General features: G+C 40.2%; 1 protein-coding gene across 2 annotated transcripts in view; it reads left to right on the top strand.

Annotated features, from left to right (window-relative positions):
- TERF1 (telomeric repeat binding factor 1) overlaps positions 1 to 25,879 on the top strand; it is a 57,425-nt gene extending 31,546 nt beyond the window's left edge. For both annotated transcript variants that reach the window (XM_033929732.1, XM_033929731.1), the window contains 5 exons: positions 6,049 to 6,143; positions 6,595 to 6,660; positions 14,155 to 14,249; positions 18,150 to 18,226; positions 24,867 to 25,879. In XM_033929732.1, the coding sequence (XP_033785623.1) occupies positions 6,049 to 6,143; positions 6,595 to 6,660; positions 14,155 to 14,249; positions 18,150 to 18,226; positions 24,867 to 25,043 (510 nt within the window). In that variant the 3' untranslated portion in view covers positions 25,044 to 25,879. The remainder of the gene's footprint in view (positions 1 to 6,048; positions 6,144 to 6,594; positions 6,661 to 14,154; positions 14,250 to 18,149; positions 18,227 to 24,866) is intronic.
- The last annotated feature ends 331 nt before the right edge of the window (positions 25,880 to 26,210 follow it).

Below are 26,210 nucleotides of genomic sequence, written 5' to 3'. Positions count from 1 at the left end.
AATTTCGGATGCTGTCTCTGGCATCTTTGTATCCCCTTCTAGATCAGAACGATTGGTTATGCTCTCTGGATCTCACAGAGGCTTATACTCACATTCCCATTCATCCTGCCTCTCGCAAGTTTCTCAGATTTTGGGTGGGAAATCATCATTTTCAGTAGAGTGCTACCCTTTGGCCTGGCATCATCTCCCAGAGTCTTCACCAAGTGCCTAGTGGTAGTAGCAGCAGCTTTGTGCAACCATGGTCTTCAGGTTTTCCCTTACCTGGACAATTGGCTCATCAAAGATTCAACATCTCAGGGGGTTATTGTAGTGACCCAACGGACTACTTGGTTCCTCCAAAGTTTGGGGTTCAAAATCAACTTTCCAAAATCCCAACTACAACCCTCTCAGACTCTTCAGTTCATTGGAGCTGTACTAGATACTGTGCAACTCAGAGCATTCCTTCCTCAACAACGTCAGGATGCTCTCATTCAACTTTGTCACAAAGTGTCATCCCTCACTTTACTTTCAGCAAGACACATGATGGTTCTCCTAGGTCACATGGCCTCTACAGTTCATGTGACTCCTTTTGCCAGACTTCACCTCAGATCTCCTCAGTGGACCCTGGCATCTCAGTGGGCGCAAGCTTTTGACCCACTCTCTCAACATATTACAGTAACTCCTTCATTGAGACAGTCTCTCTACTGGTGGATGCTCTCTTCCAATCTCTCCAGAGGTTTACTGTTTCAAACGCCCCCTCATCAGAAGGTCCTCAATGCAGATTCCTCAACCTACGCTTGGGGGTCTCATCTCGATGACCTCCGTATTCAAGGCCATTGGTCCAGCACGGATTGTCAATGTCACATCAATCTGTTGGAACTCAGAGCGATCTTCAATGCTCTCAAAGCTTTTCAACATCTTCACGATCAAATAGTCCTCATTCGTACAGACAATCAAGTCGCCATGTACTACGTCAACAAGTAGGGAGGCACAGGATCTCTCCCTCTTTGCCAGGAAGCTAAAAAGGTGTGGAACTGGGCGATCCATCACAACACCTTTCTGAAAGCAGTCTACATTCAAGGAGAGAAAAACTGTGTGGCGGACAAATTGAGTCGTCTTCTGCAACTTCATGAATTCCCCTCTCTTTCACATTTTTTCTCAATGGGGAACCCCACAGATAGATCTCTTTGCGTCACCCCACAACAACAAACTGCCTCAGTCTTGCTCCAGGATATACTTTCCTTACCGCCTCGAGGCAGATGCTTTTCTTCTGGAATGAACGAATCAGTTTCTCTATGCATTCCCTCTCATTCTCAAGACTCTTGTCAAGCTCAAACAAGATCATGCCACCATGATTCTGATTGCTCTTCGGTGGCCCAGACAACTCTGGTACTCATTCCTACTTCTACTCAGCAGCAGGGAGCCACTACTTCTACCAGTATTTCCCTCTCTGCTTACACAGAGTCAAGGGTCTCTACTTCATCCCAACCTGCAGTCTTTACACCTGACTGCTTGGTACCTCTCAACCTAACTGCCACTTTACAATTTTCTCAATCTGTACATGACATTTTAGAGGCTTCCAGGAAACCTACAACTAGGCAGTGTTACAACCAGAAATGGACTAGATTTTCTGCTTTGTGCACCATTCACCACATAGAGCCTTAGTCTACCTCCTTGTCTTCAGTTTTGGATTACCTGTTACATTTATCTCAATCAGACCTCAAATCCACATCCATTCGAGTCCATCTCAGTGCAATTACTGCTTTTCATCAGCCTATCAAAGAGAAACCCTTCTCTGCTCATCCTGTGGTTTCCATATTTATGAAAGGACTTTTCAACATCAAACCACCTCCAGTGTTTGGGATCTCAATGTCGTTCTTGCTCAGTTAATGAAGCCTCCTTTTGAATTAATGGCTTTGGCTCATCTCAAATATCTCACTTGGAAAGTGGTTTTTCTCATTGCTCTCATGTCTGCTCGCAGAATCAGTGAGCTTCAAGCTTTAGTAGCGGACCCACCTTTCACAGTATTCCATCATAACAAGGTGGTCCTCTGTACTGTAACCGGAACTGTGAACCGAGTGGGACTCCACAGCTCCCCCAGTGGTTACTAAGAAAACAGCATAAGCATGTGACCCTGCAGGATTGAACTGGAATTAAATAGGAACTTGAAAATTAAACAAACAAAGTCACCATCGCTAAAGTTTGTAGTCAAAATAGTTCTGTTTTACTTATGCTTTGCATTCAGGTAAGTAAAGCCTTGAATTGTACAGCGGCAAAATGATCAGCATTCAAAACAGTAATTAAGCAACAAAAATACCAAAAAGAAACAGCAGTTCAAACAGCTCCAAAAGTAAAGTTCACCTTGGCCACAAAAGTCTTCAACTCCCAGTGGAGCTACTACAAGCCTGCTCCCAAGCAGCTTGTTCAATTTCAAAGCTAGCTTTAAGGGTACTGGCTTCCACCCTTCACAGTAATTGGAAAGAAAAAAAAATAAGTAAAGCCTCTGGCAGTCTTATCCTAATGCCAGGCAAGGAGAGTGATTCAGGTTTTGCCAAAAATAAAGCCACAGTAATGGCCTTCAAAATCCCACCCAGGATGTTAACAAAACCTCTCCCCAATTCCACACTCCTAGCTTTTCAAGAAAAAAATATCAAAATAGTCCAAAACAGGCAAACAATTCAAAGCACTCACTCTTTGTAGCTTGAGATGAGAGACACCTGCATGGGCTCAGGACAATCAGTTTCACACACTGCACAACTTTCTTGATAGTCCATGGGCTCCACATCCAGGAAAGGCAAATCCTCAGCTTGTCCAGCCTCTGTTAGCTCCATGGACATGGATCCATTGCTCCTGCTTGGCCCAGGGAACTTCTCAGGGAGGCAAGCCTTGAACCTTCTCCCTAGCCGACCTGCCTGTCTGATCTCCACTGCTGGCTTACATACCCTAGGGCCCCGCCCTACTCTGGCTGAGTCAGTAGTGTACCTGGAGGTTCTTGGGCTCCCCCGGTGGTGGCTTGAGTACAGCTCGCCTATCTCATTCCCAGCTATATCAGGCTCCCTCTGGTGGTCAAAGGAAAAATTGTCAGAAACCTGGTCCGGAAAGACCTTGGAATTTGCCTTCCGGGTTTTCCCTTTTACTTTTACTCCTGAACTAACTGGGACCTTGGCCTGCTTCGTGTCCGCCTGGTCACAGTACGCATCCTAAATTCTTACCCAAGGTGGTTTCAGAATTTCATCTCAACCAATCCATTGTACTTCCAGTGTTTTTTCCAAAGCCTCATTCTCATCCTGGAGAAACAGCTCTTCATACTCTGGACTGTAAGCGTGCTTTGGCTTTCTACTTGCAAAGAACTAAGCCACACAGATCTGCTCCTCAACTTCTTGTCTCCTTTGATCCAAACAAGTTGGGACATCCAATTTCCAAACTGGTTAGCTGCTTGCATCTCTTTCTGCTATGCTCAGGCTGGATTGCATCTACAGAGTTGAGTCACAGCCCACAAAGTCAGAGCCATGGCGGCATCATTAGCTTTCCTTAGATCTACTCCTATTGAGGAAATCTGCAAAGCTGCCACTTGGTCCTCGGTTCATACCTTCACCTCTCACTATTGCCTGGATTCTTTTTCCAGACAGGATGGCCATTTTGGCCAGGCAATTTTACAAAATTTATTCTCCTAATTTGCCAACACTCCCACAATCCCATTCTGGTTAGCTTGGAGGTCACCCACCTGTTGAGAATATGCTGCCTGCTTGACCTGGGATAAAGTACAGTTACTTACCATAACGGTGTTATCCAGGGACAGCAGGCATATATTCTCACGACCCACCCACCTCCCCTGGTTCTTAGCTAGCTATCTGAACTGAGGAGATGCTGCGGAGGCGTGCCCTACATGGGCGGGAAGGCACTTGCACATGCGCAGTGCGGCATTTGCAAACTTTCTGAAGTTCTACAAGCGAGGCTGTCTACATCGGGACTCCGTGGATGACGTCACCCACATGTGAGAATATCTGCCTGCTGTCCCTGGATAACACCGTTATGGTAAGTAACTGTACTTTATCCCAGGTCAAGCAGGCAGCAACTGTGCTTTATGGGGGTGGGGGGTGGTCAGTGATCACTGGGGCACTGTGTGGGGGTTTGTATTTTGTCCCTACAGTGGTTATCTGGTCATTTTGGATATCTTCTTGTGACTTAGACCTGGTTTTAGATGGTCTAAGTCACAACATCCAAGTTCCGTCTAGGCAGTGTTGTAAAACTTTTGGTTATACATGCAGTGTGACTAAGTCTAGATGGCCCACGTCCCGCCCTCACCACTCCTCCTAAAACGCCCATTTTAGCTCTGGGCGTACTGCAGCACTGTGAAGGCCTAAGTCATTTTTAGATACGTCTAAAACCCGATTCAATTATCGGCACTTGGACGTCTTGTCTCACTGATCGTTTAAGTGCCGAATTAGGCCAGTTTTTAGACGTATTTCCGTTTCGATTATGAGCCCCTTAATAAATAGCTTGGATTTGAAAATGTGCTTAAACTTCTGCAGGTACAGAAATAACTTGCATAAAGAAATATCTGCTATTTCTGTGGATTGCTAAGGCATGGGAAACTATACACTTCCCCCTCCGTATTCGCGGTGATAGGGGAACAGCATGGCAGTGAATACAGAAAAAACGCAAATAACTTTTCATATGTTATTCACGGTTTTTCTGTACAGAAAATCCCTAGAAAAGGCACAAAACTGCAAATAACCTGACCTGTTTCTGTGCAGCGATTTTCTCTGTGCATTCCTTGGGCAAATACCACCAGCTGTAAAGGAAAGTGTGGGTCTGGATCCTAAGAACCACTTCCAGAACAGAGCGCAGGGCTACCACTGCGCAAGGGAGAGAGCAGTAACCTGCCAACACCCCTCTACCCGTGCATGCTGGGACCAACCTGTGGGTTCAATGCGTCCACTTAGGGGTGAAGAAAGTTGGAAGGGGATTAGTTAGAGCTGACAACAAATGTCACCACCCTCATTGGTGAAAGGGCTCCAGCGGACGTTAGTGAATAGTGCGCTCATTGGCTGCGGGCTGGGAGCCGAAACGACAGGGAGTCGCTTTTGGGGAGTTTGTGCAGCAGCAGCATTAACTGTGGTTTGGCGGGGGACATCCGGATCAGACTGCGTGCCTGACACCAGCAAATACCAGGTGCAGAGTCGGTGCGTGCCTGCTGAGTTGCAGGCACGTGCACGCTCGCTGGCAGGCTCCTGCCAGGCGGGGGCCTCTGGGAACAGCGCTGGTTCCTGTCAGTTCCTCTGGCTCTGCCTCGGCTGCAGGTTTCAGGTGATTCCTCCCCCAATTTCCAGTGGTGTAAATTTGGGGGCAGAGCCTGCGAATGAAAAACCACAAATAACCGAAACCACGGTTAATAAAATCGCGAATACAGAGGGGGAAGTGTACACATACATAAATCCTTTGAAATAACAACACAATACCCACCCATCCTTAAACACCCATGGGAGTACCTTTTTTAAAGCAGGTATCCATTTGTTACCAATAAACAGGGGCAAATTAATAATCCTTATTAAGGAAGGAGCCAATATCAACGGACAGTCTCAGGTTTGAAAGTTATTTCTTGCCTTTCTCTTGTGATTAATGAAAATAACTCCTGGGTACAATGCTAACGTTACTCCAGCTCTACCATTACAGATCAGTTGGGACCTGCAGTATCCATTACTGTTTTTGTGCTGGAGTTTTTCTCATCTAGAGAAGGCTGGCAAGCTCATATGGCAGGCAATTGCGTATCATAGCCACGTTGGTGACCAGCGCACTGCAGTTGTCGAACTAATTTCCGTTAGAACTTGCCCTTCCACACCAATGTGAAAATGTCTATCTGATTGACTATTAAATTCAGAAAAGGTTGTTGAATGTTATATCAGATATGGAATTCTAATAGTCTTTATGCCTTTTGAAAAAGATAGCTAATTAATATTACCCATATCCAATTTTGTAACTTCTATATTAGCTTATTACAGAGGTAGACTCTTTGAATATATGTCCTTATTTTCTTATTTTAACTGTAGTTGTTTTTTGTTTATCAAGGCTGCCATGAAGGTGGTGCAGACTAAGAGGAAGAGTGCAAGAATATCAGAAGCCTGGGAAAATGACAGTGACATTAATTTCAATCCAATGGAAAGGTCTGTAATCAACTAGCTGAGATACCAGCAGCTATGCCAGGGTTTTCATTCAAATACATAGGTTTGTCATTATGTGATCTGAAAAATCACAAAGTGAGTTTATGACTTTAAAAAAGTAATTTAAACCACTCCCTCTTGGAACATAAATACAACTCAAAATTCAGTCTTTCTAATTTTACAGATCTTAGCTGTATCACTGGCGCATACTTTTTCATAAATACAATTGACATTGTGAAGAAATATGTCCAACAAAATCAATATACTAAAATGTGGGATGGGTGGGGGAGGGGTCTTTTTTTATATGCATTTGACAATAATTGTTAGAATGTCAAGTGATTTGTACGAATTATCTGATTGAATATTGTACACTTGTTGCAAGAGTTAAAACTGAATAAAGAATTTAAAAATATATATATATATTCTAAAACGTTTGGTTTATTTTTCCATCTAGTGAAAACAATGGAATTTCAGTTGCAAATGAAAAATGTTCTCCAAAGAAAAAAAGAAATATAAATCAGTAAGTCGTGTTTATTTTTCCTGAAATTCAAATACATCATGTAGCTACAATATAATTAAGTTATTCTTCCCAATGGGCACTGCAGTGAACCTCACATTAAAAATCCCAGTTATACATCTCACCTTATATTATATGGAAAGCTCTCCAAAACCCACTGTACCCAACTGTATACAACAATAGCCCTTATGCCTGCAAGTGCACCTATCTTTGGGAACAGTGAGCTTAGGATGGGGTTTGGAAGGCTCACACATTCCAACACAAGGGTAGTGATTAGAGTAGAGTATGGGCCTGAATCCCTATCTCTTTGGTTGACTACAGCACTCACCAAGCTACTCCAGGAACCTACTTGCTGCTCTACTATGACTGGCCATAATATCTGAAGCTGTCATACAGGCAGGAATCTTTGGAGGATGGGAGGGGGTCAGTGACCACTGGGAGAGTGTGAGTAAGTCATGCTTACATTCCTCCAGTAAACATTTGGTCAGTTTGGGCAACCTTACTTATTCATTATTAAAACAGATCTAGCCCCAGACATCTAAATGGTGCCCTGGACGTATTCTAAAATGTTTAGTTGTACGTAGTAAATGACAGCCGATAAAGACCTGAATGGTACATTCAGTCTGCCCAACATTCACACTCATTATACTTTCATGTTTTAATTGTCTTTTCTTTAATATTTCTGGGCAGTAGACCATAGAAGTTCACCTGGTACTGTCTTTAGATTCCCACTGCTGGATTTGCTATTGAAGCCCACTCCAGTCTATCCTAACCATCCTGTCACTGGAGCTTCTATCAAAACCATCCCCAGCTCATCCTAAACCAAATCACCATATACAGGATGCCTATTACCAGCCTTAGTTTGTTTTATACCATTCCATTTTCTAATTAGAGATCTGTGTTCGTCCCACGCGTTTTTGAATTCCGTCACCATTTTTATCTCTTCCATCTTTCTCAGGAGGCATTCCAGGTATCCACCATCCTCTCTGTGAAAAAGAATTTCCTAACATTCTTTAGCGTCCCTCCATACCGGCACAGAAATGGATGTGTTTACACTCCTCTGCCAGTAGGTGGAGACTGAGACATTGACTTTTGTTACAGTACAAGTGGACTATGCAGTTCCTATTACACTGTCTTTTCTCAGTCTCAGCATGTGGAGTGGTAAGTTGTGTAGTCTGTGCTGAGGTTTTCTTTGGGCCTGTTGGATTTGGTAAGGGAATTTTTCTGATCCCTTTTGCTGTCCGGATAGAGCTTTGGGGACCCTCGTTGGGGGTGTCACAATCGAAAGGGTCGAGTCCCTCCCCCATTTCCCCCACCTCCCCAGGTTTTCTGTATTTAGAAGAGCTTCAGCTGTATGCCTGGCTACCTGTCTGGCACAGACTACAGTTTAGAATGCCTTGTGAGGTCTGCTCTCTTGAGACAGCTGGTTAGCTGTGAGAAGTTAAAAAAAAAAAGACACAAGAGATAAACGGAGCATAAAGTGGTCCTGAGGCCACCATTTTTGTACGGCGTTATTGTGCGTGGGTTTTTGGTGCATTCAGTATGAGTACTTTAAAGAAGCAACACAAGTGAATTTTATGTGGGCACTGAGTGGTGGATGCAGCTGGCGAGTGCACAAAATGTTCCAGCCACCTCGAGGGGGACCCAGCTTCGAGTGTTGGCATGTCAGGCTCCGCTTCGTGCGCGCACACCACTCGTTTGTGGGAGGCACTGGTGACACTCAGGCCTCGCCTGCCACCTACACCGGGGTTTCCTCGACTGCCGGTGGTCTGACAGATTTGGGATTGCAGACCGCCAGTGAGGTTGGGGATTCCCTTGTCGCTGTGGCTGTGGCTGTGGCTGTGGCTGCTAGCGGTGTTTCTGTAGTGACGGGGTCGAGTTTGGCTTCAGCACCGCATTTGCTTTCAGGTGACAGTTTAGCAATGGCGCTTCCCTCAGTTTTGGTGGGAAGCACATCCTTTTTGCCCATGGCCTCAGACAAACTTCCTCCTTCCTTAGAGAGATAGGAATAGGTCTTAAATGTGTCTTCTGCTTCTGCTATGATTTCTGGTTTGCTACTGAGGTTGTTTACTCTGATTTTATGTTGGCCATGTGCAAGGCTTATTTACAGATGGCTGGGGGTCTTGCTTCAGTCCTGGGGGTCGTGGGGTCATCTGTGGGTTTTTTCCCTTCCACGGCCGCCCTTGTGCAGTGTCCTGATATTTCTGCTTCTTTCAAGCCCCCTCAGCCATCGTCTAAGCAACCGTGGGTGTCTTGGGACGAGGATTCTTTTTTGGCTGATTTATTTTCTCCGGATGAGGACTTGGATCTTAGGGAGGATCTTTCAGATCCATTAGGGGGTTCAGATGTTCTGGATGGAGATTTTTCAGAGGTACTGGTTGGCAGGGACGCGTCTGTTGTGTGCATTTTTCACCGGGAAGAGTTGCAGGAGCTCATACTTCAAGTGTCTTCTGTTTTACACTTTAAAGAGGAAGCTAAGGACCCTCTTTGTGTGGTGAACCTTCTTCTTAGAGGGATCCGGTCAGCATCCCGCTCTTTCCCTATGCATCAGGATATTCGGAATGTAGTGCACACTCGGTGGAATGTTCCCAATGCACCTTTTTGTTTGGCACAGTCCATGACCAGCCTCTACCCCATTTCGAATGGGGATAGAGATACTTTTAGTCTCCTGTGGTGAATGTAGTGGTCTCAGCTATTGCGTGCAGACATACCATGCCGGCGGAAGGCAGCTTGGCCCTGAGAGACCCTCAGGACTGTAAAATGGAGTCTCTTCTTAAACATAGTTTTGATGTGGTTGCCCTGGCTGTCCAGTTGGTGAATTGTGGTGTTCTAGTAGCCTGGGCTTGTTTCCGATGGTATGAAAACATTCTTGACCATGAGACGGCTGACTGGTCCTTTGTGGATCAGGAAGTAGCCAAGATTGTGCTGGGAGCTTCTTTTCTCTCTGATGACATGTATGATCTTTTGCATCCCTCAGCCAAGTCCATGGCCCTTTTCAGAGCTCCTTTCTCTTCGGGGAGGAGTTAGATAAGCTGGTTCAGGCCTTGAGTGACTCTAAGGTCCTCGGTTGCCGGAGGACCAACCTTGCCAGGCTTTGCAAGGTGGTTCTGCCCAAGGACATTTGAATGAGTTTTGTAGGTACTGACCTGGTGGGGTGCGACTTCTTTTCCTTCCAGAGGACGTTTCTTCCAAAGCATGCAGTCCTTTCTGGGGACCCACGGGGGGTGGGTCATGGCTCCTCCATTTGCCCATCCGGCCCAATGACTTAAGGTGGGTCCTTCCCCCATTTCCAGTCGGAGTCCGGTTGCAGGAGTTATACTGAGGATGGGCCGAAATCACAACGGATCAGTGGCTCCTGGAGGTGAGTCAGGATGGTTGTGCTCTGGAGTTTTCACAACCTTTGCCAGATTGTTTCCTCTCCTCTTCTTGTCAGGAGAGAAGACACCTCAGACCAAATGTTACAACAACCACATTTGGAATCTTCATTGGAATCTTACAGCCAGTTGAGTTTCCTATTGGTATTTTGACCAATAAAGAGATGCCTCAGAATGTAACTCTTATGGATGTATGGAAAGTGGTCTGAGGCCTTGTTACAGGGACCAATACAAAAGCTGTGTGCTTTTTCAGATCAAGTAGTGTCTAAAATGAAAAATATGGATGAGAAAATCAATGTATTAGAAGAAGCTTTAAAGAAATAAGAATCTCAGATTGGATTGCTTCAACAAACCAGTACTTCAGCAATTAAAGATAGCCTTTGGATGCATAGGCAATGTGAAATTATGGAAAATCATATGAGAGCCTCTAATCTGAGAATATTGAATTTTCCAATATGTCCATTGCTTTTGGCAGAGATACTACTTAGAAAGTATTTTAAAGAGGTTCTACAAATGAGCAATTCTGAAACTTTTGTATTGAATAGATGTTTCTATCTTCCAGTTAGAGGGATAGCTAACCAGGAGGGAGGCACTTATTGAAAATTTTAACTTTATTTCATGAAACTACTCAGGATGAAATTTCTGAACGAGCCACTCTCCTGGTTACTTTCTCCTCGGAGAATTGTAAAAGTGTTGTTTTGAAAAATTATTTCCTGAAGAAAGATTTCGTTTTATGGCCAGAAATTACAAATGTTTCCAGATGTTTGTAGAATTACCCAATATAGATGGAAACAGTTTCTTCAATATAAATCACGTGTATTATCATTGGGGGCAACTTTTTTCCTAAAATTTCCAGCCAAATGTTTGGTTACCTATCTAAATATATTGTATGCCTTTTTCGAACCTGAACAGCTAGAAAGGTTCCTGTTAGATAAAGAGGCGGTTGTTTAACCTTAAACTTTAAAATATGTAGTAACACGGGCATTTTCCTTTTTTCTTTTGTGGTTAAAATTTTTGAAAATTGTTCCTCTTTTCCTTGATGTGAACTCTTATTGCTTTAGAATACCATATGTATTATATACTGTTATATTCAAATAAATCATTAAAAAGAAGAGAAGGGCTTTTACATTACGGATTTCTATTCCGCCTATACCTTGCAGTTCAAGGCGGATTACAAAAGATTTGACTGGACATTTTCCAGTGAAGATACAATTTTTATTTTTATTTTTTTACAACAGAGGAGATATAGCTGGATAGATTCCGAGGGGACTTACAAGTTGGATAGCAAATTGACAGTGCAGAACTGTGTGATATAAACAAATAGATTACATTTAGAGTAGGTAAGATTACAATACATTTCAGGGATCTGTTTACTTGGTAGGTGTTTTGGGGAGGATTTTATAGGGGAGAATTATCTGGAGGTAGGTGAAGAGGTTGCTGGACCTCAAAGCGGTAGTCCCAGTGCTTCCTCAGGTATTCCATTTACTTCATAGTGCCCAAGAAAGAGAGGTCTTTTTGACCCATTTTGGATCTCAAAGGTGTCAACAGAGCTCTCCAGGTTCCATCTTTTTGTATGGAAACCCTGAAATTGGTTATTCTGGCTGTCCAGCCAGGGGAATTTCTGACTTCTGTTAACCTGACAGAGGCCTATCTACATGCTCCCATTCATGCCTCTCATCAACGATTCCCACGCTTTGTAATTTTGGGAGAGCATTATCAGTTTTGTGCGCTTCCCTTTGGTCTAGCTATGGTGCTGTGCACCTTCACCAAGATTATGTTTGTGGTGGCAGCTGCCTTGCGCAAGGAGGGCATTCTGGTGCACCCCTATCTGGACAATTGGTTGATTTGAGAGGAGTCATTACAGGAGAGTTCCCAGGTCATGGTTCAAGTTGTGGAGTTTCTCCAGTCCATGGGCTGGGTGGTCAACCTGGCCAAGAATCAGTTGACTCTGTCTCAGTGCTTGGAGTATCTCGGCGTGCTTTTTGACACCAGCTTGGGGAGAGTTTTCCTTCCAGAGGCCAAAGTGTGCAAATTGCAGATGCAGATTCACTGTCTAATGGATTGCTGATGTCCATTGCTGAAAGACTTTCTGTAAGTCTTGGGGTCCATGGCAACTTCCTTGGAGGTAGTCTGGTGGGCTCAGGCTCACATGCATCCTCTTCAATATGCGCTTCTTTGGCAGTGGTTGCCACAGATTCCATAAGTCGGATCGTCTTTTTGTCCTCTTAATGGGCCCTCTTAAGGGGGCCGGTGCTTCCAAGGCTACCATTGCATGCTGGATCAAGGAGGCTATCACTTCCTTAACTCCAAGATTCAAATTGGCTATCACTTTGGCGTACCTTCTCCAAAAGAAGCCTGTTCCAGAGTTTCTCAAAGCTCATTCCACTCGGGGTTTACCAGCTTCTTGGGCTGAATCTTCTCTTGTACCTCCGATGAATATCTGTAAATCTGCGGTTTGATCTTCTCTCCATTCCTTTGTTCGACACTACCATGTGGACGTTCAGGTATGTCGGGACGCAGTGTTCGGTGAACGTGCGCTTGTGGCAGCCCTTCGGGATTCCCACCCATTATGGGTAATGCTTTGGTACGTCCCATCCATTTCTGTGCTGGTCTGGAAGAATGCTAAAGAAGGAGAAATTAGGTCCTTACCTGCTAATTTTCTTTCTTTTAGTCCCTCCAGACCAGCACAGACCCCGTCCTGTCATTTTGTTCAGTGTTTTCACGAAGAATTTGGGTTTTTCTGTGGGATTTGTTGTTGTTGGTAGTTTGGAGAGTTTAAAGAGGAGTGGCTTTTGGTTCGGCTGATTAAGCTGGCGAACTGTGGGGTGTTTTCTGAAGAGTTTCTTTTCTAATCAGTATCCAACAGTGTTTCCCTTGGTCTTCTCCCTGTAAATGTAGAGTTGGGAGGTGACTGTTTTCAGCCTGGTTCTTTTTCTGCTTGACTATTCATTAAGACTGAGTATAAGACTGCACAGCCCACTTGTAATGTAGCCAAAAGTCAATGTCTCAATCTCCACCTACTGGCAGAGGAGCATAAACCCATCTGTTCCTGTGACAGTGTGGAGGAACTAAAAGAAAGAAAATTAGCAGTTAAGGACCTAATTTCTCTTTACTCCTAAGTCTGCCACCCCACAACCTCAGTTCATGCCCTCTAGTTTTACCATTTTCCTTTCTCTGGAAAATATTTGCTTCTTTATTAATACCTTTCTCCCCTGTCCCTTCTTTCCTTTAGAGCAGGGGTGCATAACTTCAGCCCTCGCTAGGCCAGGTTTTACCAAATGAATATGTATAAGATCAATATGCATACAATGGAAACAGTGCAGGCAAATAGATCTCATGCAGATTCCTGAAAACCCGACTGGATTACGGCCCTCGAGGGCTGGAGTTGTGCACCCCTGCTCTAGAGTATATATATTCAGGTCTTCCAATCTCTTTTTGTACATCTTTTGGCACAAGCCCCATACCATTTTTGTTGCTTTATTCTGGACTGCTTCAAATCATTTTACATCCGTAGCCAGATATGGCCTCTAAAACTGAACACAGTATTCCAGGTGGGGCCTCACCAGTGATCTGTACAGTAGCATCAACACCTTTCTTCTTCTGGTTATGCCTCTTTCTATACAGGTAGACAAAAAATAGCTATTATTCAATAGGTAATACACACAAATAAATATAGTAGTAAAGGACAACTATGATCAAAAGACCACTGTATGAGCTTAAAAAAAAAAAGGCTATACAGTGGAACCTTAGTTTACGAGCATAATTTGTTCCAGAAGCATGCTCGTAAACCAAAATACTTGTATATCAAAGCGAGTTTCCCCATAGGAACTAAGTTATGTATCTAGGTAGCTGAATATTTATTTGTGGGTGGAAATAGTGGTGAATTGCCCGTGTCTGTTTATCATCCCCTCTGTGAGAAATTCTCTAACCCCTATTTGTCCTGTTTATCTGTTTTAATTAGATTGTAAACTCTATTGAGGAGGGATTGTCTCTTACATGTTTAATGTACAAACATTGCAGAAATAAATGGTTTACCAATTATTATAGAAATGTCAGCTTTAATATCTTGTAGTTCAACACAGCAGACAATCATAACTTACATTTTAACATTCTACTTGTTCAGTCATCACAGGTCTCAAAAGCAACTTTTTTCCTTAACAAAGGATGTGCCTTGGAATCCAGAGCAATGCAGTACTATCAAGAAATCAACAGACAGAAGTAAGTTATTTTATGTGTTTCCTTAGGAAACATTTTAATAACTAGATCTAATTTAAAATTTGATGATGATACAGTGCCTTGTAAAGATCTTACATAGAAACAGAAAAATGAAGGCAGATAAAGACTACATGGACTATCCAATCTGCCCATCCATGCCATCTACTATCCCTTCCTCTCATTTAGAGATCCTATGTACTTGTCCCAAGCTTTTTTGAATTCAGATAGTGTTCATCTCTACCGCCTTCTCCAGAGGTCATTCTATGAATTCAACATCTTTTCTGTAAAGGAGTATTTCTTCAGGCTACTCCTAAGGGCCTGTTTTACAAAGCCGCACTACCGGCTGCTGTGCGGTAATGGCCCCGAAGCCCATAGAAATTTAAAGGGCTTTGGGGCTGTTGCCGCACGCCAGCCGCTAGTGTGGCTTTGTAAAACAGGCTGTAAGTCTGTCCACTTTCACCCTATGCCTCTCATTCCAGAGCTTCCTTTCAATTGAGAGATTCACCTCCTGTGTATTTATGCCACAGAAGTAATTAAGCATCTCTATCATGTCTCCCCTTTCTTGCTTTTCTTCCAAAATATACCTATTAAGATCTTTTTCTTTTTTTCAAATTCTTTATTCATTTTTTCATCTTATATCAAGTGCACAAATATTTCAATTGAACTTATACACATCACTTGAAATTCTTAATATTATCATCTTACATACATAAATTTATTTCCTCCACCCCCACTCTTTCCACAGATATTGTAGTCAAAATATCATATAAATATTACATTCATAATTATTAATTAAATCTTTAATACAACTAAAAACCGCCCTCCCTTCCCCTAATTATAAATATACTTTCAGTGTAAAAAGGCGTCTAATCATTACAATAGTTTATCAATGGCCCCCAAATCTTTTAAAAATTATTATAATTCCCTTTTTGCATGGCAATTGTTCTTTCCATTTTGTATATATGACACAACGAATTCCACCAGAAAGTGTAATTAAGTTTAGAATAATTTTTCCAATTCATGGTAATGCTGAATGGCAACTCCTGTCATTATCAATAAAAGTTTGTTATTATTTGATGAAATTTGACTTTTTATTCTCATTGACGTAAGATCTTTTTCTGTTTCAAATGTCCCTTGTGAGTCATTCCATACCAAGTGGTCTAAAAGAAAAAAAAAATGCCCCTATCATTATGACTCAGATTTGTTCAAAATTTGTATGCAGAACCAGCACAGCATTAAAAAAAAAGTTTCCCAAAATATCAGATCCTTAGTTGCAATAGTCTCTGAGCTAGACCCCCTTGTTTTATTCAGTGCTGGCAGCATCGTGCATAGCAGTGAATAAAATGTCTTTCTTAAGCGTCTCTCCAGACCGGCATAGTTCACTGATGGGTAATAGCTCACCATGACCAGCAGGTGGAGACTGAGACATAAACTTTTGGCTGTGGTACAAGTGGGCTGTTCAGTCCCAAGTACACTCAGTCTGCTCTCAGTCTCCAACAGGTAGAGGTGGTAAGCTTGTGCAGTTTTCCCTGTTTTAGTGTAGGGCTGTTGGAATTTGTTTCGTGGCCTTCTAGTTCCCATCTCTGGTGCCAGACTGAGCTTGGGGGGATCTTGAGGGTGTTATACTTGACGGGTCAAGTCCCTCCCCCCATTTCCCCCACCTCCCTGAAAGCCTTGCCACCAATACCGGCAAGGCATATATATGGCATATATATTTGGTCTTGGAGGATGAGATGTACAGTGTCTGCATCTATGAGACAAACTTGTTTTTTTCTTCTTCATAGAGCTTTTTGGACCCCTGTTCGTTTGCAAAAATTAGAAAGCTCTAAGTCTAATAGATGTTGGCACTGTCATCTTGAGCCTGGGACATTAGATCATCTTTTATTCTATTGTCCATTTATATTATTATTTTGGAAATTAATTTGGCCTCAAATAAATAGGATGTTCGAAAATCCAGTGGCCTTGACATATGATACTATTTTATTTGGCACGATAATGAGAGCAAAGAGTCAGATTACTTCAAATAAACAATAAGCTTTTATTTATTTTGACTGGAGTTGCCATCCAACAGATTACATTCAATTGGAAAGATCATAGCAGATTAAATTATAGCTTCTGGTGGAATTCAGTTTGTCATATATATAAAATGGAAAAAACAATAGCAACACAGAGAGGATATTTTGGTAAATTTCAGGAGGTGTGGGGACCATTAACAGATTTCTGTAATGAGTAATAGACATTTTCCCAAAGATAAAATAATTGTAAGGATGGGATGGGGATGGGTGGGTAATATTTTAGAAAATAGTTTGATGTATAAAATATATGAATATGTTTAGAGTGTTAGGGTTGGACATATGTAAGGAATAGGGAGAGAGGGGAGGGATCTCTGATCTGGTATTAAGAGTTGTAATTAGGAATATTATTAATACAATGAATTCTATATAATATATGCATTATCAGGGTTGGGGGAGGTTTATTCATTATATTTATGTGATATATGTAAGTTAATCAAGTGATGTTGTATAGGGTCAAATGTGTTTCTATGTTACACTTGTTCAAATAAAGTCTGAAGGGAAGCCTTTTTTTTTTTTCCAAATTCTTTATTCATTTTTTCATCTTACAAGTACACAATATTACATCATTTAAAACTTTTACACATCACTTGAATTTCTTTCTACTGTCATCGTTAATACATAAATTTATTCCCTCCCCACCCACCCTTCCTACAAAAATTTCAATCAAAAATATAATATAAATATTGTATTCTTATTTATTGATTAACCTTTAATTAGAACTTTATACCATCCCCTTCCCCCTATGTATAAATGTACTGTCAGTGGAAAATGATGTCTAATCATTACAATAATTTGCCAATGGCCCCCATATCTTTTTTAAATTATTATAATTCCCTTTCTGCAAAGCAATTATTCTTTCCATTTTGTAAATGTGGCACAACGAATTCCACCAGAATGTATAACTAAGATTATTGTAATTTTTCCAATTACTGGTGATTTGTTGCATGGCGACTCCTGTCATAATCAATAAAAGTATGTTATTGCTTGATGAAATTTGACTTTTTGTTCTCATTGACATACTGAACAGAACAGTATCATATGATAAAGCTACATGGTTTTCTAATAAACAATTTATTTGAGACCAAATTGATTTCCAAAAGGCCATGAGACAGGGACAATAAAATATTAAATGATCTAGGGTCCCTGCTTCCAGATTGCAATGCCAGCATCTATTAGACTTAGAGCTATCTAACTTTTGTAATCGAACTGAGGTCCAAAATGCTCTATGTAACAAAAAGAGCCAAGTTTGTCTCATAAAATTCTACTGTGAAGCCATCACCACCCGGAGCGGATCCAACGCTAAGCCTTCAATTGACTGTAATTGATTTTTATTGCTATCTGGCACTTTTTCTTTAGCTTACTCACATATTGCACAATGAGCACTTTTAAAGGGAAAAGTGCTCATTGTGCTTCAGATGTGAGGTCGATGCGGCTGGCCTGTGTTCGTGGTGCGCCTGCCACCACGAAGGGGGAATCCTCATCAGCTTCGGGTGCCGGCGAGTAGGATTCCCCTTCGCAAGTGCCTCTCGCATCGGCAGTAGGCAGTGGGGAAGCTCAGGCTTCCCTTACCGCCAACACAGGGATTTCCCCAGCCGCTGATGGTCAGGGAAATAAAGTTTCCCTTACCACCGATAGTGCTGGGAATTCCCTTACAGCTGCTGCTAGCTTTTTGATCATCCAAGTACCCAATTAGGCCACTTTTTAGACATTTTTTTATTATTATTATGAGCCCCTTAGGGTCAATTCACGAAAATATACAGTATATATGGCATCACTTCATCAGAAGCTTCATATTTTCTTCATCATTGTATTTCTTCTTTTATTTAAGGGAACACATGTTGGGAGCATTTTAAGAATAAAAAAAATGAAACACCTTGCAATCAAAATGGCTCTAGGAAAAAGCAGGTATGTATTTTTCCATGGCAAAGCTATAATGAATGCTTATGTAGACGTGGTGGGTCCATATATGCACAAATAGGCAGTGCATTAGAGATGGCCAAACTAGATGTCTAATGAAATATGTCAATATTCTTTGATGCCTAGTCACTTCCTTTGATATAGAAGTATGCATATAGTTACGGCAGTGATTGTTTTGTAAATTTCTGTGTAATAAATACATCATTAAACATTTAGGGATTTGAAAAAAATATCTATAGATGATTCAATATTAGCAGCTTACATTGGGGACAATTCAGTAATTTAACACCAAGTAGGTCCAAAAATAGGATGTGCTTAGTGCCAATTCTAGAGCAGCATTTAGGTGTGCCTAAGTTGTTATACTGTAGAATACTATAGCTCAAACCCAGCTTTAGCATACCAGATGTTAGGCACAATCATTTATGCCAGGCCAATGGCTGGTGTAAGTGGGCATCCCTAGGTACACTGATCAACATATTCTACTGATAGTATTCTATAAGTTGTGTGTGTTATTTGGTTACACGCACATGGCTTGCTCATGCTCCACCCATGTGTACAATCTCTTGTAGTTAGTGCCTAAGTGCTATAGCACATACCTTATAGAATAGCGCCTAGTACATATACATGTCTGCCGATCATTGGTGCAAGAAGCCGTTACATCTAGGTGCCCATTAAACAATTGCCCAAATATGTTAATATCATAACAATAGTAAAATGACCAAAGGCAAGCATAAAATACAAGCAATGAGGTAAACTTAGAGATAGGCAAATCAAATCCTGGTAATAGCAATGACATGATATAGTATCAGAAATACACATCGTTTCTTTAATGCAAAAATGATTTATCCCAGGACAATTAGGCAGCATATTCTCACAGATGGGTGACATCATCCATGGAGCCCTGGTACAGACAGTGTACCAAAAGTGATGCAAAAGTGTACTGTCACTTTAACTTCTTTTGAAGTCTCGAGACCGTCCATACCATGCATGCGCGAATGCCTTCCCTTCTGACGTCGGCTCACAGGACTATTAGTTGGATTTGGATTTTGCGATCAAATCAAATATTTTAAATAAACTTGAAACTTGAAACTTTGTTTTCCGGGGAGCTAACAAGTTCTATTCTTTGAGTTCTCCAAGGAATTCTCCAAGTGTGCATTTTTTTTAATATTTTGTCTGCCTTCCCATCGTTTTTTTACTAACTTAATTTATTTATTTCTCTGATTGTTTTTCTTCTAATTTTTCAATTTTCTTTGTTTTCAAATTTTCTGGCCCTTCTAGGCCTTTTTGCAGACAGGCGGCATTGATTCCTTTCTGGGCTCTCAATCACTCGACCTCCAGTACAATTGAGTCCTTCGGCTTAACCACTGTTATTTTTCCCCTCGATGTCCAAGCCTTCCAGTGGCTTCAACAGGATGCATCAGGACTATTTCAGTCACTGATCCACATAATTGGTATTTTCAGTGCCTTGGTCCTAGGCATTGAGTAGGCTCTTGTGCACCTCTAATCTTCAAAAGCTTTCTTTGAAGGCTCGGATTTTACAACAAGAGAAGCTGTTCGGGAGGCTGGACACATCGACGATGTCCAACCCACCAACATCGAACTCTACGGAATCATCGGCATTGACATCAGCATTGGCAGCCAATAGAGGATCTGGAATGCTTTGTGCTTAGGTGTGCCTCTTGAGCATGCATTACTGGAGCATTAAGAGCATGTCTGGAGGTGTAGAGTGGTCATTTCTGTGCTAATCAACATGGCTACATTATTGCACTCTAACTGATTAGTGCATGAGCCTTTACTGTCTACAAAATAGGTAGCATTAAGGGCTCACATTAATTTTTGTTAATGGCTGAACACTAATGGCAACATTAGCACATGGTCATTAAATCGGAAAATGGAAAGGCACCAGCTGCATCAGAATGTTACTGTGTCATGCTAAGACCACTTTTTGCCATAGCTTATTAAAAGGACCCTTTAGAGAACTAGAGTAGCAACCTAAATCTATTTCAAAAGGATATGATCAACTGTTATCATGTGGATTTTACTAGACCCAAAAGTACAAGGGTAAATCAAAAAGGCAATTGTTAAATTACTCAATAACTGGAACAGAGCTAGCGAAATGCAACATATGTACTTACACATTGCCTTTTGGATAGTTCATCCATGCACAGTGCAGCACTCGGCCTTTATCGTACAACTTGTTTATAAGAGGTAGGACTTCAGATTTTAGATACTACTGTAGTTTTTGAAATGTTTTCTTGTATTTAAGAAACTGCATTTTATCATGATTTTGCATCATGAGTTCAAACTTTCTCAATTTCGCTCGCCTGTTCATTATTAGAAAGAAAGAACTGTTTTGTTATACAAATAAAATGAATCCTTTCATCTTTCAAAGTATGTGGGTTAAAATCCTTAAGAGCCTGGGTGTGTACTGAATATGCAAGAATGCAGTGAATGCTAGTGAAGGAGGAATTAAGGATTATTAGAAGAGCATTTTTTCAATAACATTATTTTCTTTGGTAAATTACTTCACTGCAGTGTTCCATTGCCCATAATTGAGTTTCTTGTGTGTTTCAGTCCAGAAACTAAGTCCTGATGAAGCAATGATGAAAGCAACCCCTCATGTTTCAAATGTATGTTGCTTTTCAGTGTTAGTACTGAAAATCATTGTCCATCCTACCAATTAACATTTGGAGCAAAAAAATGCCACATGAGGATGGCAGAATAAATTAGCAATTTAAATTGAGCCTTCAGAAAAAATAAATAAATTTATAAAAATGAGATCTTCTGATTTTCTACATGTATTTATCTAACAATTACTTCCCTCTTCAGTTTTCCAGCTCAAAATCATTTATGGCATCATTTGCTGAAAAACTGAAAACTTACCAATCCCTCAAAATATCTTTTCCTGCTTTACAAACAGGTCTCCAGTTCCTGCAAAGACCTTTATAGCTCCATGCCCTCTGCAGATACCTTTATCTACATTTTTTACCAATAAGATTGCTAATCTACATAAACAATTCTCTAGCAGTGTTGCATCCCGTCCTCTCTTATCTAAACCCTTTTTCTTGTACAACCCCGTTCTATTCCTGAACCTTCAGGTAGTCAATCCCTTCTTGCGAGAAATCTTGTTGAAAGCTTCATTTGCATAGTTTTGCTCCTCTTCTCTTACCTCTGGGCTGTCCTCCATTTCCCCAGTTGTCTTCCTACAAGTGAGACAATAGGAACTTGTCTTTTCTGCTCGTGTTTATTTTTCTTTCAATTCAGTATTTTTCTTCTCTTTGGTGAAGCTTCTTTTTCGTGCAGCAGAGGATCCCCTTGAGGGATAGCTGTGGGAGAGCGCAGACTCTGAAGCAGAGGGTCTGCTTCCAAGGGGTAGATTGATCTGCAGTCTACCCACTTGGACAGCTAACATATGTAAACCGCCTAGAACTTTGTAGTAGGGCGGTATATAAATAAATTATTATTATTATTATTATTACCTGGTCTCACATTTTAAATTGGATAGTTCCACCAGGCCTACACGCAGAATACATATGTTTAGCCACCCTATAATAAAATACCTGCCGATACAAAAGATTCCTTGACAGAACTCTTGCTTTCTAAGCACGTCAACAGAACAGCTGGCTAGGCAACATCATCAAGCACTCCTCATCCTATCTCAACTTCAGAAAACTAGTTAAAACCAACCTATTCAACCAATTTGTAACCAAGAACTCCTAAGCCTACATTGTAACTTTTTTTACTCTGTCTCTCTCCCTCCCTACAAATATTCATGTATTCAAAGACTTCATTGTTATTTTCATTGACTGTCCAGCTCTTCTTATTGTAAACCGCCTCGAACTACTATGGCTTTGGCGGTATATAAAAATAAAATAAAATTATTATTATTATATATTATATTTTGTAAAGCTTTAAAGACCTACTTTTTGGATAAATGTTGTTATTGATATTTTAACTCTGTGTAAAAATTTTTAAGTATATGTGCTCCCCTTAATGTGGGGTTTTATAATCCACATTGAATCTGAATTGAAAAATAGAGGAATATAAGATTACTGATTAGATTAGATTCTCCTGCCTAATAAATCTGCCTTGATACAGCCCATTGGTTCTGAATAGTGGAGCTGATTGTAAGAAAGAAATTGTCTTATTCTTTTCTTTAGTCAGTGACACTTTTCTGAAATCCCACCCTTGAAAGACCTCGTCCTAGAGTTCTGGATGTGCACTGTGCTTTTCAGCACTTCCAAAAAAAAAAAAAGAGACATTGATTTTAAGATTGGCTGCTACACAGATTCCCATGATATGACTATATCCTAGTATGCAGGATGGCAAGTGCCACTCTGGTGTTTTGATCACTTGATTATCATTGCAGCTGCAGTAGTTGATGGGACATAGGTGTTTTATAAAGGGACCTGCTGCGGTTTGTGCAGATGCATACTGGATTATTACTAGATCCTTGGCATGTGTCACGTTAGGATAAAAACATGTATTGAAAAACCTTGAACTGTAATTATGGCAACTGTAAACTGTGTTGAGTTTGGATAAAAAATTGTATTGAAAAATCTTGCACTGTAATTATGGTAAAATATAACTTGTTAACTGTTTTTGGTTGGGTTTTTTTTATAAATCTTTATTAATTTTCAATTCAAGAACAATGCAATGAAATATACATACAATTAACTTCATAAACAGCACTTACAATCAAGCAAAGAATATTACAAAATATTCCCCATCCTCCCAACCTAATTAAAGAACAGAAACAAAGTGAATTAAATTATACATACTTATAAAATCAGAAAACAGTACTTACATTTGATCAATGAATACTACAAAATATATTACCCCCTCCCCCTTCCCTGGATGTGCAAATCAAATAAAAAAATAAAGGCATAATTCAACTAATCAGAATTAACAAAATTTGTCAATGGAACCCATATTAATTTAAATAGCTTATTATGGCACGATATTCCTGAGTTCGTATTTTTCTATTTATAACATAAACATAAAGATCCCAACCAAAAGGAAAAGTTGTCTCCCAGTTTTTCCAGTTTTTAGTAATCATCTGCATGACTATTCCAGTCATAATGAGAAAGACTGTTTTTATATCTTTCTAATGGAGGTATAGTCATTAATAATGTCCCACAGATTACCATCGCATAGGATAACGGAATTGAAGATTCCAGTATTAAATTAATTTGTCCCCATATTGATTTCCAAAAAGGAACAATAGAACAACAATGATCCAGTGTCCCTATTTCAAGATGACAATACCAGCATCTATTAGAACTTTTGTAAATGAACTGGGGTCCAAAAAACTATGTAACAGAAAAAACCAAGTATGTCTCATAGATGCTGACGCTGTACATCTCATCCTCCAAGTCCAAATCTGTGGCCATTGAGTAGCAGAAATCTGCTGCTTAATCTCAATGCTCCAAATGTCTTTTAGACTAGTTTTAGGTTTTATATTCAGATATTAATTTATACCACTTGGCGGCCTGATGCCCTAGAAAATCTGTCTGGAAACATAGGCCTGGCAAGCTATACTGATTTGTTAAATTTTGACAATCAGGGAACCCTTTCTGAATGGCCTGTTTCAAGTGCAACCATTTATAAGCTTGAGACTTTGAGATGCCAAATGATTGTTGAGCTGTAATAAATTTAGCATTTTCCCATTGGAGATCACATCATCCAAATTATGTATACCTACCTGCAGCCAATGTTTCCAGAGGATTTTAGACTCGCCGATTTATATCTTGGAGTTTAACCATAGCGACTGACACATGGATTGTTGTATTGGAGTAGGTGTTAAATTATTAATAAATTTTAATGTATTCCAGGTGGACAAAAGAATACTATTGTCCTTGTATATTCTGGGTAACTTGATACTCAAGATATGGCTCAGATGCAATGGGGACATGAGGTGACTTTCTAATATCAGCCAGTCCAGAAGATGCTCCATGAGTTCAGGAAGGAACTTGTTAACTGTTTTATTATGTATGTTAACCTGTAACCCGTTCTGAGCTCTTTGGGGAGAACGGGATAGAAAATAAATTAAATAAATAAATTCCAGTGAGGGCTGTGGCTTATGCTGGTATTGTCACTGACAGAATTCAGTTTCTCTACCTCTACCTGCTGGCAGGAAGGGATAACACCCATTAGTTCAAAATAGTGTTGATGTTTAAAGAAAAAAAATTATCAGGTAAGCCATAATTTCTTTTTATGATTCATTTGTATTTCCCTCAAACTTCAAATATTTAGCAATATAATCTTTTTATTTTGGACGAGAGGAAGGGACTCCTGACTCTTGATAACCAGTCAAGAAATATACTGTATTTAGTCCTATAAAAAGGTTTCACTTCTGGGATCATTTTTAGCACTTTATTTTGAAATATTTTTTTTGAACAATACAGTACATTGACTGACTAACTATCAAGAGTTTTTTGTTTAATTTATATTTCCATGTCAATAGGTAGAAACATAATCTACATTCTTTACAGAATATTTTTCTTTTAATATGAATCTTCATTCTCCATCAGGAAGATATTCAAAATCATTGAGAGAAAAGCACAGCAGAAAGAAATTTGCTTTAAAAGAAAATATGTATATACTAATAATTTTATGTTATCTAAAGATCTGGCTTTGGGAAGAAGACAGAAAACTGAAAGAAGGCGTCAAAAAATTTGGAGTTGGAAACTGGTCAAGAATTCTGGCTCATTATGATTTCAAGAATCGAACCAGTGTCATGTTGAAAGATCGATGGCGAACTATGAAGAAGCTAAATATGGTGTCTTCTGACAGCGAAGGTTAAACACTTCCAGGGTGAAATTTTGATCTTGTTAATATGAATGATAATTGTAATTAATTGTAGATCTGTTCTTGATATGATATGAAGACTTCATGTTTTCAGTAATAAAAATAGTTTTCAATGTTTTGCTCTTTTGTTCCAAAAAGCAGTTAATATAGGACTCCTTTTACAAATCCATGTTAGCTGCTACTGCTGCAGTAATCACTCTGACACCCATACGGATTTAATGGGCATCAGAGCTTTTGTCATACAGCAGCTGCTACTGCAGCTCTGTAAAAGGGGGGGATATGCTGGTGAACTTTTAAACATGTTTATGCTATGCATAAACAAATTTGTCTCTGTCTGGATATTGTTCTGTTTCTTAATGCTAAAATCAACATTTTGGAAAAATGCAATTTTAAAACATCTAAATAAAAATCATGTATAAAAAGTATCAAATTTTCAAAATGTATATACTTGTAAATCAGCCTGTCATATTTTTTCATATTAGCTATTTTACTGTAAATGTTAGGTTATAATTACTAATATCTTATTGTATTTTGACTGAATCACATTTGTTCCTATGAGTGTCGAGAGCAGCGCGGGCCATTCAGCGTGGCTCTCTGCGCTAAAAACTGCTAGCGCAGTTTAATAGAAGAGGGGGTAAGTTCATTTTAATAATCGTTTTTTCTTAAATCCTTGTGCTAATGTACATAAATCCAATATAATTTCCAATTGAGACACTGTAGTAAAACAATATAAGGTTTTGTATAGAGCATATTAATAACCATTGTAATAATCTTATGTGGTATTTTTTTGTTTCACTTTCTATTAAAGAGGAAAATCTATATTTACTGTAAGGAATCAACTTGTACATAGTCAGTTATGACTCATCTGCTTTTACTGTTTATAATTCGTTATTCTAGGACAATCAGGCAGCGTATTCTCACATGTGGATGACATCATCCACACAGCCTGGTATGGACAATGGAAAAAATGTACTATCACTTTAAAAGTCTCAAGGACTGCCTATACTACGCACACGCCAGTTCCTTCTTACCTGATAGCTCGTGGAACCATCAGTTCTCAGTTTTCCGTGGAGCTGAGAAGTTGTATTTCGTAGTTTCTCTACACAAAAACCTTTTTGGGGTTGGGGTTTTTTTTTGGTGGGTTGACTTTACGACCCCTTTT

Source organism: Geotrypetes seraphini, chromosome 2, assembly GCF_902459505.1.
Source record: "Geotrypetes seraphini chromosome 2, aGeoSer1.1, whole genome shotgun sequence".
Taxonomy (NCBI): Eukaryota; Metazoa; Chordata; class Amphibia; order Gymnophiona; family Dermophiidae; genus Geotrypetes; species Geotrypetes seraphini.
Note: the sequence above shows the minus strand (reverse complement) of the source record. Positions and strands in the feature narration are given on the sequence as shown.